This window comes from Agelaius phoeniceus, chromosome 6, assembly GCF_051311805.1.
Source record: "Agelaius phoeniceus isolate bAgePho1 chromosome 6, bAgePho1.hap1, whole genome shotgun sequence".
Classification (NCBI taxonomy): domain Eukaryota; kingdom Metazoa; phylum Chordata; class Aves; order Passeriformes; family Icteridae; genus Agelaius; species Agelaius phoeniceus.
The window spans coordinates 60,582,177-60,596,561 of NC_135270.1; the positions used below are offsets into that span (position 1 = coordinate 60,582,177).

Sequence of the window (14,385 nt, forward strand, 5' to 3'; positions counted from 1 at the left end):
TGGGATGGGGCTGTGCCACCCCCTGACACACAGGGGGCAGGGACTGCTCTCACTCTGGCAGTGGGGTTTTGTATCACTGCATTGTTTATTTTATTAATTTTTTTTATTTTCTTCCCTAATAAAGAACTGTTATTCCTGCTCCCATATATTTTCCTGAGAGCCCCTTAATTTCAAAATTATAACAATTCAGAGGGGGTTTGCATTTTCCATTTCAGGGGAGGCTCCTGCCTTCCTCAGCACACACCTGGCTTTTCAAACCAAGGCAACTACCAAACAAGTATTCAATAATACAAAGTCTGTCTGAACTCACACAGATTCTCCTGTTACTACAACAACAGCAAGAAAAAAACCAAAAAACAAACCCCCAGTTAAATGTTCCATCAGCAGGGATGAAACACTACACACACACAGAAAATAATAATTTGTTGTGTCTGTTGAATCCTGAACCTCACCTTGCCAGGACACGGCAGCAGGGAGAGAAGAGCTGCTGTAATGAAGCCCCTTGGGAGTACAAAAATAGAGATAATTGCAGCTTTGTCTCACTGCACATCAACCTGACTAACTTCTGTTAGGAAGTTCAAACACCATTTCACAAATTAATTCAAGATTTTCAGTTTTAGAGAAAAACAAACAAAAAAACCCACACAGCACTTATGGGGAAGGCATTCAGAAAAGAACAATGAGTTGTAAGAACAAAAGGCAGACATTCCTCCTGGAGGAAAAAAAAAAGCTGAGTTGTTACCATGAGGCTTCTCCAATGCAAACACTCTGGGAGGAATGAGCTGAAATTCTGTCCTGACCTGGAAAGATTCAGATTTTATTTGTGACACCAGGAGATGACACATCAGTGCTGTGCCACCAGACATACAGAATCATGACTGACACTTTCTGCTCAGACAGGCTTCCAAGGAAAATAATAATAGTTTTGAGGAAATGAGAGCTATGAAAGAACAGCATGTATCCTACATTTTTCCCTTCAGCAGCAAAAGGCCTCAGTACCAAGGAAAATATCAAGACAGAGGAAGAGTTTGAAGTGTAACATGTAATTTTTAGTGCTTGTCTCTGTGCATCTCACTTAGCAAAGCGTGAAAAGCACTGATTTTCAGTAAAGCTGAAAGAGGTGATCTAGTGTAACTAATATTCTAATTACAGAATCATGTCTCTCAGGCCAGGATTCCCCTTCACAGAAACGTGAACAAACAGCAATGCAACCAAATCCTATCATTTCCTGCTTTCCAAATTTAAGATCTTGTTTATTCATGAAAATTCAATCCTAGGACTCAGTGAAGATTTTAGGATTTAAGCCAGAACCATAAGGGCTCTGAACTACTTTCATGAACACAGGCATTCAAAACAAATAATGAAGAGATGAATTTGTAGTTCTACACTTTTAGATTATTAAAAATCCCTTCTGGATCTAATATTATATGGAATTTATCATAATATTATATGGAATATCCTGTCAATACATCCTCACCATTCTGTTGGTGCACTGCTGCAATTTGTGTTCAGAGACCAGCACAGAAACTCACTATGGCAAAAACAAGGTTCTCCTTTTACCAGCTCAAGAGAAAAGAAATAAAAATCAAAATATTACCAACATGGAGTGACAGACCAACACAGTGAAAGTGTTGTAAGAAATGAAAACTGGGACACATCAAATCTCACAATTCCTGAGTACACCAGCCTATTTTTACTTGATGTGTATTCCAGTAGGAGCAAGGCTCTAAACCAGTAGTGAGTGCTAAGCAGTGTATACATGTTTTATATATGAAATGCAAAATGAGAAGGAAAATTCTCTTTTAAAGCCCCAGGAGTACAGTTTTAACATTTTTCTTTCCAAAAAGAAAATGTTCAGCAATGTTTTCCTAAAAAGCTCAAAGGCATCTCACTGATAGGCCAACCAGAAAAAGCAAAAACCAATGTCTGGACTCCTGGTGTCCCTCACTTCCCAGGGACAAAGGAGCAGAGGAGCAGCACAGGGCAGGTCAGTGGCAGGAGACAGGAGAGGGGAGGTTTGATGGCAAGGAAAATAACTGCAGGACTTTAACCCAGGCTTACAAACCAATTAATGGAATCTGTTTCTTCTTTACACTCTGTATTATGTCTGCATTTCTAAGATGCACAGGAGGTGATGTATAAGGGGAAGAAGACAAAGCTCAAGCTGCTGCATCAGTTTATTTCCACATTAAATGTCATTCTCTCATAAACAGTTCATACTATACATCCTTCCACAGCTCTATCACAGCCAGATTCTGTCTATCAATTACCAAAGAGTTCAATTCAACCCCTTCAGCCCCAGTTTTTGATGCTTTAAAATCCTGGTAAAGTTGGAATTAAGTCCCAGCCCAACAATTTTGCAGCAAGAACACCACATCAGAGAGCAAGTCTCACTGTTTACACAGACAACCAACCCATGTGCCACTTGACAAGGAGACACAACCTGCCCCAGACAGGTATAATCTCAGTTTCTGCCAAAAGCACTTGAATAGAACCACAACCCCTATTCTCAAGGCAAGGTGTTTTCCCCCAGTGTAGAGCAAAACAAGCTTTTGGTATAAGAAACTATTAATAGAGAACTAGTACAGCAAGGCACCATCAGAAATTAGATTAATACAGTACTGATGATGCCAAAACATTCAGCACATTCTTGGCCTTTCCACTTTGCATGCAATTTCTTGCTGTTGACAAAGTTATCTCAGTGAATTCCAAAGGTGAATCTTATTCCACTTCAAGTCTCCATGAGCCTGCATGAAAAAGCATTCAATCATCATCATACTGCCTATAGTTAGCAGGCATTAAATAGATTTAAAAGTAGTGAATGCTTCATGCGAAAGAATTATAATTGTAAATTACATTCTCCCTCCCAATAGTTTGTATCTCTTCTTTAACACTGCTCATCTACTTCAGTAATAAGAGGAACACTGTATCTAGATCCAAGCATAAACAAACAAAAAAGAAGAAAAACAAAATAAAGAAAGCATATAAACAGAAAAATCATGGCAAATAAATGTGCAAGCTTTTGTCTAGAGACAGTGAGTACATAATATTTCAATGAGGAGGATTTCTGTTTCAAAGAAAATCGACTTTTTATCTTCACTGTTCTTTAAATACACATTGATACACAACAGGGAAAAAAGTTATGTAAGTGATAAAGAAGAGACATCATGTACCTGTAACAAGTGTCCTAAGTGCTCCCTCCTTCCTGTTCATCAAGCCTGAGAAACACAAGGCTGAGATAATCCTGGAACACTGGACAGGCTGATGAGGTACACAGATTCTATCTGTGATTTATGAACTTCTACTGGTGCTAGCAACACATTTCACAAATTGGCAAGTGAAAGCTGGGAAAGTACTGCTGAAAGACAGCCTATGCACCATTTATGCACAATTAACAAATGATTCTGGATATGACATTTCCTTGAAGACAACTTCCTTGACTTCAAAACAAAGAGTACCAGAATCCTGGCAGGAGTTCAGAAAATGACTCTGCAGACACTCAAGGTTTTGGCAGAAAAATGACTGAAGGACAAAGGATTACAAGCTGTCAAACATCCCATGTACACAAACTGGCTGCAGTTCCCTCTGGAGTGACCTTCAGCCAGGCTTGTATCAGCAACTAAGATACCAAAATTGCTATGGCCTTCTGGACACAGCTGAGTCAGGGCAGCCTTGACCAAACCCATGTGCTCTAAAGCAGCACATGCTGCTCAGCTGAGCCCCCCCTGAGCCTGCAGAGCCCAAACCTGCACAGCCAAACCTTCAGCATCTTCCAAATGTTCCAACACAGGCTCCAGCCTCAGCCTCCGTGACCCTGACACTGCTTTCTCCACAGGGAAGGATGGTCTCCACTTGTGGACCTTGAGCATTGTTGTGGGCTTTCACCTAATGCAAAATGCCTTACTCAGACTCAATCTAGGCAGGACTGTTACCCTTGAGCTGGGAGCAAGACTCTGGGTATCAGAAATCATCCAATTCACATTATTGCCCCACCACCAGGGCTGCAGCCAAACATTGCCTGGTAAACACTGAACAGAATGGATTACAGCTCCATGGAAATTCCAACATCCACTTGTGCAGGCAACTATCACCTCTCACAGCCTTTGCAGAGCCCAAATCCAACCTGAAGCAGAAACATCAGTTGTTACATTTCAAAATCTCCTTTTCCCAGATGTGTTTGAAGCCATCAAAGCCTTTGACTGAGGAAGGTGCCTCCACACTCCTGTTTCAAAGTGGTTTAGTGTTTTTAAGGCTAAATGAGGTAACTCACTGCCACCAAGTAAAAACCAATTCTATTTCAGCCTGGAAAATCCTCAGTGCATTCATAGAGCCATACTGTGTGATGGTGTTCTCCCTTGTCATGCTGTGTTTGGAATGCACAGATAGATTTTTATTTAGCATTATGGCTCAATTTTAATCAGAGGATTCCTACACAGAATTTCTCAGCAGTCAGAGAAAAATCAGAGCCCTACCTCTAAATTTAGCAAGTGCATCTTCATCTGGAGATGAAAAAAAGGTTCCTCAGAAAGAGCCTTGTTTTTATATGCATCACATAATGGCACAGTGATACTTTCAACCCCAGCAGTATTTGCTACTACAGTGCAAGATACCAAGAGACAACATTAAATAACCAAGGTATTTTTAACCAAAGAAAAGGAGAGTTAGAGAGAGTGTTTCCAGTAACAGGCAAGATCATAACACAAGGATATTTTAAGACATTCAGCATGGGCTGTCTCTTGAACAAAATTGCAAACATTTTGTTTTGACTTCTGCAGTTTATTTATTATACTCAAGTAGCAACAGAGTCAATTTTTGTGACAAAACACCAAACAAAGATTTGAGAAAGCTTGGAGGAGGAGGAGGAAGGATGAGTTAGGGAGAACACTTTATGTGCTTTATTGCAAGTTTCACAATCCAGCTTTCCAAGGCCAGCTTTTCCTTGGGAACAATCTGGGAGCAGCTGAAGCAAGGTCAGCTTTGTCCTTCCTGCCTCCCACCTGGACCACCCAAGGCACTGCCTCATTCCTGACCTTCAGCACTGAAGATTCTTTGGTGGGCTGAAGAAGAGACAGAGATGTGGAAAAGCAAATGCTAATGTAGAGATAACAGGAAAGATGAAAAACTTCTGCATGTTTTACACTCTAGCCTCTTGTCCAAAGTTTATAATGGTAAATGCCCATTATAGGAAGGCTACAAGTCAAAAGTAATCCACAAAACCTCACCAAAATTTCTTTCAGGCCCCCTTCCAGCTTTTGTGCATTTGCTCTCACTGTCCTATTCAACATTCCTTGCAAACCTTTGTAGGAAATTCAAAACTAGTTAGGCCTGTATATTTAAAGTCCATTGCCTCAATGTTACAAATTACAGAAATCAGCCCACAACCACTGCAGGGTTTCTTGATCGTTCACACAATTTTATTTGCATTTATGAAGTCCAGAAATTCCGCTTTAGTAATACAAACTCTAAAAACCTCAAGCACAAAAAAGCACCTCTCCCTCACCTTCTCTAAATATGATTTCTTTAATTGCCTCTTCTGGAATTCTGGACTCATGCAGCTGAAATAAAGCTGAAAGAAACAGCAGCAGCACTGTCAGGAAGAGCACTGTCTGTGGAAGGGAACAGAAGCTCTGATCCTCTGAGGCTCTAACTCACCACCCAAAGAACAGCTCCCACTGAATTTCCAAAGAACTGGAGAACAAGCAAGCTGCTACAGGTTCAGAAATTCCCTGGTCACCAGGGTGTAAATGTGCATGCTCTGGTCCCATGAAGCCCTGATTTTCAGAGGTCAGCTGATACATCAAAAGAAAGCATCTTCTCTGTTAAACTTCTCTAGGATTTGAGGTTAGCAATAAACCCCAGAAATTTGCACTGCTGTAGTGCAAGTATAAAATGTGGTTTATCTCCCCAGGTAAGTTCCATTTTCTTTTCAGATTCCCCTGCTCAAGAACACCCCTGACCAATGCTGAACAGAATTGCTTTAGACAGAAGAGTTTTCCAAGCTGCAAACTGGGAGTGCTTTGTCATCTAAACCTTCAATCAGTTGTGAAGTCTGGGAGGAGAAACAGATTTGTGCAGCTACAGGCCCTGGGAACAGAGCTTCTTTGGCCACATGAGCTTCATGAAAGAAAACTAAATACATAAAAATCAACCTTGTACTTGCTTCCCCTTTTCTTATCCTGGGGTTAGGGCAGAAGAGAAAGGAACGTGTCCCTCGGTATCTTAAATTTACAAGGAGAGGTTCCCAGGAAAATCTCTGTTGTTGTCAACATCCAAGGCTGAAAGTGCAACAATTCAGGATGACCCCAGCTTGAGACAGATCCCTGCTCAGACACTGGCCTTGTCCTCAGGCCACAGTTCCCAGGAAATGTGCAATCCTCAGAGTCCAGAGGTTTTCAGGTGGCCAGGGAGGGATACCCTTCCCTGGTACCAAAAAGCAGAGAAGAAAGCATCCACCATTCCCTGGATATGATGGTGAACTCAGGGGAAGGGAGATCCCTCAGAGCTGGGGAAGACTGAACAGAGCAAGCTGAGAGTGCTGGGCCTTTAATGAGCTTCCTCAAGTCAAAGTGATAGGGATCTGCTGCTACTGAAATTAGAAGCCCAAAGTATAGATTACCACAAGCATTATCTCACAGCAGGCATCTGCAGAGTCCAGAACTTCTTGAAGAACTGGCAGAATCACTGTGGACAAGAGACATGCAGAATTTCAAGGCAAGTCTGTACAGAACACACTGGGTCTGACACAGAGGTCACCCAAGTACAAGCTCTGATGTAGGTCCAGTGGCTGGACTCATTTGTTTTCATGGAAGGACACCTCAGGGATGATCAAAAAAAAAGAGATAATGATCCTGTAGAAGCAAAGCCACATTGCTGAAGAATTCTGGATTGCTTTACAACTGCCAGAGAATTTCTGCAAGCAGAGCTGAAGGGCTTAGAGCATGCAGCCAATAAGCACTTTGCTGGGGATACATCCCTTCTAAAGAGATTATCAGGATAAAGTACTCCCTGCTTTCTCCTAAAATATTTGTGAGGTCTTTGGTGTTGAATGAGAACAAACCAGCAGGATCTCAAAACAAAGTAAATCTACACCCAAAAAAAAGCATAAACATGTCTCAGACAAGAGACCTACAGAGTAGAAAGAGGAATCTTTGAATGTCACAAGAGAGTCACCCCTCTTAGTTCTTCTCTTGGCAAACAGATAACGTTACTCATTTTACAGATGGAGTCATAAGAGACTCCCAAAAAGAGAAATATTTAGATTTTGTTCTTTCCATCAACAAAATCTCTAAGCACGCTGGAAAACAAGTATTTTCTAATTTGTAAAACAGGAGTAGCAGCTGTTTGTTTCTTTGGAAAGTTACTGTTGGCCCATGATGCTTCAATTGCTTTCTGTGTTTTCAAAATAATTGCCCCTCTCAACAAAGCCTTGGAGCAGAGAAGTCTCATCTCCTCTTTGATGCAGTTCCAACTCCCCTGTTCCAGGAGAGCAATTCCATACTCTGACTACACACTACCTGACTCTTCCAAAACACAATGTTCCATCCATTTAAGACAATTTTGCTTGAGATAACAGGAAAAGCATATCCATTATCAGCTGCCACATTCCCCTTGCCACGGCACTTTCTTTTGAGCATGAAACAACCTTTACAGAGAAGAGGGATTCCTGTATTAGAGCTGCTGACATCCCAGGCTCTCACAGTTGTACAGAAGGCCCTGCAGTCACCAGGCTGCTCCCAGCTGGGCTCCAGCACAGCCCACCCAACCCCTGACCACCACAGCAGATCCCCACCACTTGAATACTCCAAAGAGGATCTCCCTCAGTACTGCCAGCTTGCAGGGGGAGTTATCCCCAACAAGTTCCAAAGGCAGTAGCAGCACACAGGCAGGAATACTGTGCTCAGGCCATCCAGCTTCATTTGAGCCACACCAGACTGGGGAGTTTTCCTGACCTTTAGGAAGCTCAGAGCAGCCCAGCTCTAAGGAGACATGCAATTCTAAAACCAGATCCATTCCAGCCAATTGAGAGCCCAAACAGAATAAATATGAAACAGGACAGAGCTTCACCACTACAGCAGGTGGTCCAAAATTTCCACTCTAAATTCTGGGGAACGGAGGGGAAGCATGCAGGAACCAGTCAAACTGGAACAAGACAGTTTTAAACAAGTCATGCTACATTAAACTCAAGCTGTGAAATTTTCATCTTCCAGTGAAACAAGTGGCTTACCAACTCTGGTACAAATCCTACTCGTCACTTTTCCTGTGGCACAAAGAAATGCAGGACATTCCATGATGGGCAACAGGATTTGCAGTGTCTGACCTTACACTACAGCATTTAAACCTCAGCTGAGATGCAGCCTCTCCTTTCCCTGGTTCTGCATTCTCACAAGCCCAAACCCCCCAGGTTATTTCTGACATGGTCAAGGAAGCTGCAAAGTGACAGGTCCTGCACAGCAGTGCTCCCACAGCCTGGCTCCCTGCAGGAAGCCAAGGGAAGCTTATGGGGAAATGAAATGTTCCCCAGTTTCTTGACACCAGCCTGGTGATCACTGCATCCTCCTCTGCTTTCAAAGGGCACCACATTCAAGTAGAATCTGCTCTAAAATATTGATTTAGAGCAGATGTAGTTTAAAGAGAGTTTACAAGGAAAGCATTTTTTTGATCTTTTTTTTATCCTCTGAAGGGAGAGCATGAAAACAAAAAGCAACGTTAAGTCATAAAAAAATAATTGTTGTAGACCTCAGCAATTTTTAATTCCCCTTCCTTCACTAAACATCTGGGTTTTGTTAGCAAACACTATAAAATGATTTTCCAAAACCTTTAACACAGACCCAAAAGCTCAGGAGGGAGGGTTTCAAACCAAGTAAGAGTTGTTATTTATTCAGCCCTACCAGTGAAATTGGTGTAACCATCTTTTCCTGCCTAACCATTCCCTGCTATTTGCAAGGGCACAGGGGTAGGGAGTTAGCATGTTAAGATGATGCTCATTTAATAGAAGAAAAGGACATTACACCAAGGAAACTATTATTCAAGCAGACTCAGTCTGATGAGCCAAGAAAAAGCTGCTTCTGCACAAGCCAGGGCTCTTGAGACACCTATGCGATTAAGTTACTTCAGAACAAATTAGTGCTCCATGAACTGATTAGACCATAAATAAGCCCAACAGGAAAGGGAGAAGCCACTGACAGACACAGCATCCTCCTGACAGCAGCTGAGCTCTACAGCTCTCATTCAGCATGAACACCAAAAAGCTGTCAGTGCCAAGAGGATTGGTGGCCTTTTTACTCCCAATTCAAAGGACGTCAAAGCAGATACTGCATCTACAGTAGATCACTAATCACAAGAATCCTATACTTTCATTTTCTCTCGTCACTCAAAGCACAAATTGCAGCTCTCTCCCCGACCTAATAATTATTCGTATGGCTGTGTTTTGTTCTTCTCCAGCAGCAGCAGGAAACTTGATTAGAGCTGCAGGAACCCAGCCAGTGACTATCCAAGCTGCTGTTGTGATAGCACAAAGCAGAAGCCAACTCGGCAGGTAATTGGACTTGGAAGTCAAGAGAGATCTTCCTCAGTCAGCTTGAAACAGTAATTTCATTGGGGAGAAAATAGGTTACCTTTATCTACCACAGGTTACCAAAGGAAACTTTGATCCTGAGAAAGACAGACATAATAAATACCAAGACACACCGCCATAAAAAGGTATTAAAGGTGGGGTTTCTCAAGTCTTCAGCAATTCAAAAGGTATTTGGAATCTTTTCTGCAGTCACTATTACACATGCAATCACTTAGGAAAGCTCAACAGTCCCTTGTTAAAAAGGAATACTTCCAATTCTCAGCAGTTATATTCTTCTGCCCACTGGCTCAATACTTTGGAAAGTCTCAATTACCATCCATGCTGTAACAAGGAAATTCAGTCACATTTCCAGAGTAATCCTGAAGAGCTACTGTCAACAATTCCTGCTTCCTAATGCCATACTTCAGGTAATTCAAATGTACGTGAAGCCCCTTCTTCATTTCTCTAAACTTCAGGCCCATGGAAATAATTCTGAAGCATCAGAAGCCAACAGAAAAATCCAAATGCTCTCAGAGCCAAAGTCATGGGGGATTCCAAGATCAGAGTTCCCAGTAACACCAGTGAGCTCAGTCTTCACACCAGCTGCCAGCACCCCTCTCATATGGGACTGGGGCAGTTCTCTCCCTCTGTTCCACAAAAAGAATCCCAACTAAAAATATCCAGCAAGAAGCCAGGGATGGTCATGAAGAGGAGCAATGAGGAGTGAAGATTCACCTGTGCTTGGACAGGGCAAAGTGTTAAGCTAGTGATGCACTGAATCAAGAGACTGGATGTGGACTGGAACAGGAACATCCACACTTGGCAGGAATTGGGATCATTCAGTTTTATTTCCACATCATATTACTGACCTGCTTAAGATCTGCAAGAAAAACATAGTGTCCTCAAATATTACTCCACAGTGGTATTAAGCCAGTTTCATATTCAGTCAGACACCTCTTTCCTGTTAGACTCAAATATCTCCAACCAAAAAAAAAGTCACAAATTCCCAAAACACAAAAAACCCTTATGAAAGTCTCCCTTATTCCTCCCAAAACCCAGTGAAGTCCAGTTCAGCAACTCATCATTCCCAGGTGATTGTTCTAAAGACAACCTTTTATCCCACTCTCACCTGAAGTTCAGCACTTACTGGAAAATTTCTGCCCAAGTAAATCCTGAAATCATGTCAGTCACCAGCAGACAGTGACTGGAGTTTCACAGCATTAAATATTGTGCATGAAAACAACAGTGAACACAACTCAACTAAATGAAATAAACATTACAACTGACTTCTGACTTTCTTAAACAGCTCCAGCAGCTTGAAAATAAAAATCACCAACCCTAACCATAAAAATGTTGTTATGATGAGCCAACAGCAAACTTACACCTATGAGTTTGGTAGCCAGAGGAAGGTTTTCACAAATTCTGTTACTGTGACTGATAAACCTTCCTCTTCATCATCAGACCCAGATCAAGAGGCAAGGAATGGCCTCTCCTGTGATGTGATGATTTTGAGAGAAACTCTCTAATTCAGCAAAGGAGATTATTAAAAACTGAGTATGGATCTTTCTCAAGATAATGAAGACTCACAGTCCCCCATTCCCCAAATCCCTACCCCAGACATGTCCACACAGACAAGCTTAGAACAGCAGAAGAGTTTTAAGCTCTTTCTTACAGTAAAACCAATTTTAACAATGCTGGAAAAAACCAAATAGGGGAAAACGCAAAATTTACTGAATGCTGCCAAAGCAAAGAGTTAATAAAATAGGTTTTGAAGTCCAGTGCATAATGTTGAAGAGATCAGTCTGTACTTTAACAATGACAATAACTCTGAAAAAACTTAATACCCTATGCACTGCTTTTCCCCTAAATATATCCAGATACCCTCAAAAGGCCAAATATTTCTGAATTTTCTTCAGCACCTCAGAAGGCAGAGTGGCAAAAAACAAGCGCTCAGTGGAAAAAAACAAAAGGCAGTGATTCATATGCAATTAGCTCAGCTAAATTTACTACTGAAGCCATTGCTACTCCAGCTGTCCTTGACACCTGCACAGCAGGGACAATGGAACATGACAAGCATCCTCTTTCCATCTACTGCAGTGTTCAGGCTGACACACAGAATTGGTGACAGCCACAGTTCTTGAGCTGCTGCATTAATGCAATCAGCACAAAACCAGCCATGCACCTCGTTCAAGCCTCTGTTTGTCAGAGACAACACCAGTGGAGGCAGTCAGGGCTTCCCCCTCCTCTGCTAAATCCACCCCCCAAAAAGCATCACCGCCCTACACTTGTGTTTTTACTCACAGGTTCAGTTACAGTGACAGACAAGCAGAACAAAACAGAAAATTGGTTAATTAAGTTAAAGTCAATGATGTAAAGAGAGGAAACTTGGTAACATCCTATGCAGCAAAAGTTTTTTCTCGTTCATCTTTCTTAAATACAAGACTGAAAGACTGAGAGCACAACTAAACTTTTGAGGTCAAGTTGCCCATTATTTTCTAAGAACTAAGCAGTTCACTCTTTATTAGCCCATGTTTCTTCAGGCAATTACACAAGTTACATGCAGAAACAATTCTCAGTAAAACAATTCAGGCTCTGGTGCCTAAGATGTGAGAAAAGCTGATGACAGCATCTTTAAAATCTAAGTGTCCTTTCTGTGCATGGGAAGAGCACTCACTGAGAGCCACTGCACCACTGTTCTGGCACACATCCACCAGCCCTGCCCCAGACAGCAGCACAAATACACAAAAGCTCTTTCTAAGGGTTCAGAGAAAGTGCAAAATCCATTCAACTTGACACATCTACCCGAATCCAAATGCTCAGAGGAAAGGCTTTAATGTCCCAGATCCTCTGCTATCTTTATAAGGGCACTAATTTGTACAGTACACATATTTTATCTGCACTACAATAACACCACAGATGAACATTAACCAGATTCCTTGTGGTGTCTGCCAGGTGTTTAAACATTTTGCAACTCAAATGCTGAAATACTATCTGCAGTCCAAATGCTTAAGATCATCCAGTGAGAACATGTGTATATTTTTCATCCACTATGTAAAACACATTTTCCCCCCATTTGTTACATTTTAAGCAACAAACCAGAATTACCAACATATACTACAGCTCTATTCTGAAGGTTGATTTCATCAGGAAGATTTAACTCACAAAAAGCTTTCATTTAGATAACAAAAACACTGTAAAATATTTCCTGTGACTTTTAATCCAAAGGACTCCACATTTATCTGCAGCAGGCAAGCCCTACACTGTACTCCAAGAGAACAAGCTCTGATATTGTGTATTTTGGTAAGTTTAGGCATATACTGTGTATTAGAAAATAAAACAATCCCATACTATATATTAAACAACATTCTTCTCTTGGTACATTTCTGAGCACAGTGTAGGTTCTCTCTCTCTGTCCCAAGAGATATTTCAGTGAGGTTAATTTCATATAAATCATCCTCTTGTGTGAGTCCCACCACAGAACTCCACCTCCAGTTTAGCATGAACTCTACTCACTTCTTGTTTTAAGAAAAAGGCTTTGAGAAGAGAGATAGGAAGAGTTTTAGCAGCCTGAAATACATTCCACCACCAGAATTCTGACCTGGACAGTTCTATACCTTAATATGTTACTATGTTAATATATTAACTTTGCTGCTTTTCCTCCTTCACCCACACTCAACTCCAGGTAAAAATTTGTACAGTATCATTATTAGCAAGAAAAATTAAAGGCCCAAAGGGATCAGAACATTTTTCATAGCATGTCAGTTATCTCCCTGAAGAGGAAAGAAGTGTCACTCCAGTGAGAAACTAAAATACTTGTTGTGTTTTTATGCCATGTACTCTATGGCTCAGATAAAGCAGCCAGCACTGACAGGAGCTTTCTGAATAGGGGCAGGAAGGTCAGATTAATTCACACCTGAGCTCACAGACTATTTTAAACAGGTAACTGGATTAAAGCTATACACCCCAGAAAGCAAATCCACTGCAGCCTCTTCATGAAACAGAAGTATCCTACAAGCACAGAATAAACAGGCAGCAAGGTAAATCAGCAGCAATAGCTGAGCTGCTCTCCACCCAGGATCATCAAAACCCAGGATTTGCCAGTGTCACGTACCTTTGAAGTTTGAGAGGGGGTAGAGATGACATGGACAGAGCTGGGTTTAACTCCACTTGCTCTAGATCGTTTATAAAGGGCAAATCTGCTTTTCCTGCGCCCCCTGTCACCATTAGGGAGGGATCCATTGTACCTGGAAAGAAAGGAAAAAAGTTTAGCATAAAACACCACCAGTCTGGAAAGCAGCAAAGGAGAGAGAGGTAATTTTGGCCACAATATTTTGGTATCATCAAATGCATGGGGCAAAACAAAAAAAAAGTAACAATGGCTAAGTTTTGCTTCCTGAATTGAGCATTCAAACATTCTTTACCTACCAATGGTTGAAATCTTATTCTCATTTGAAATATAATTAACTACAAATTAAATACTCCGTTTTTCAGCCACAGAGAATTTCTTCACCTCTATAATGCAAAGGAATGTAGAAGAACAAACTCTACATCTTCACTTGAATTTCAGAATGTAAGAAGTTCTAAAATGTTTTTACCCTACCACCCATTCTGCCCACATCTCATGCAGGACTGGAAGAACAGGGGCAACATGGAAAACCAAAGTAATTTATGGGCAAGTCAAACTATGAGAAAGGAATTTCACTCACAAAGAATGCTCTTCTAGTTGAATCTCGTCCATTTTTTACAAAACTTTAATCCTAAAGGCTTCATCTATTAATTATTAAGGAAAGAGGATGCAAGTGTTTTTAATTTATGTGACTATCTGAAGCCTC

General features: G+C 41.3%; 1 protein-coding gene across 2 annotated transcripts in view; it reads right to left on the minus strand.

Moving 5' to 3' along the window:
• Positions 1-14,385, minus strand: part of PELI2 (pellino E3 ubiquitin protein ligase family member 2) — a 72,502-nt gene that overhangs the window by 33,503 nt on the left and 24,614 nt on the right. For both annotated transcript variants that reach the window (XM_054634605.2, XM_054634606.2), the window contains exon 2: positions 13,665-13,797. In XM_054634605.2, coding sequence (XP_054490580.1) covers positions 13,665-13,797 — 133 coding nt within the window. The remainder of the gene's footprint in view (positions 1-13,664; positions 13,798-14,385) is intronic.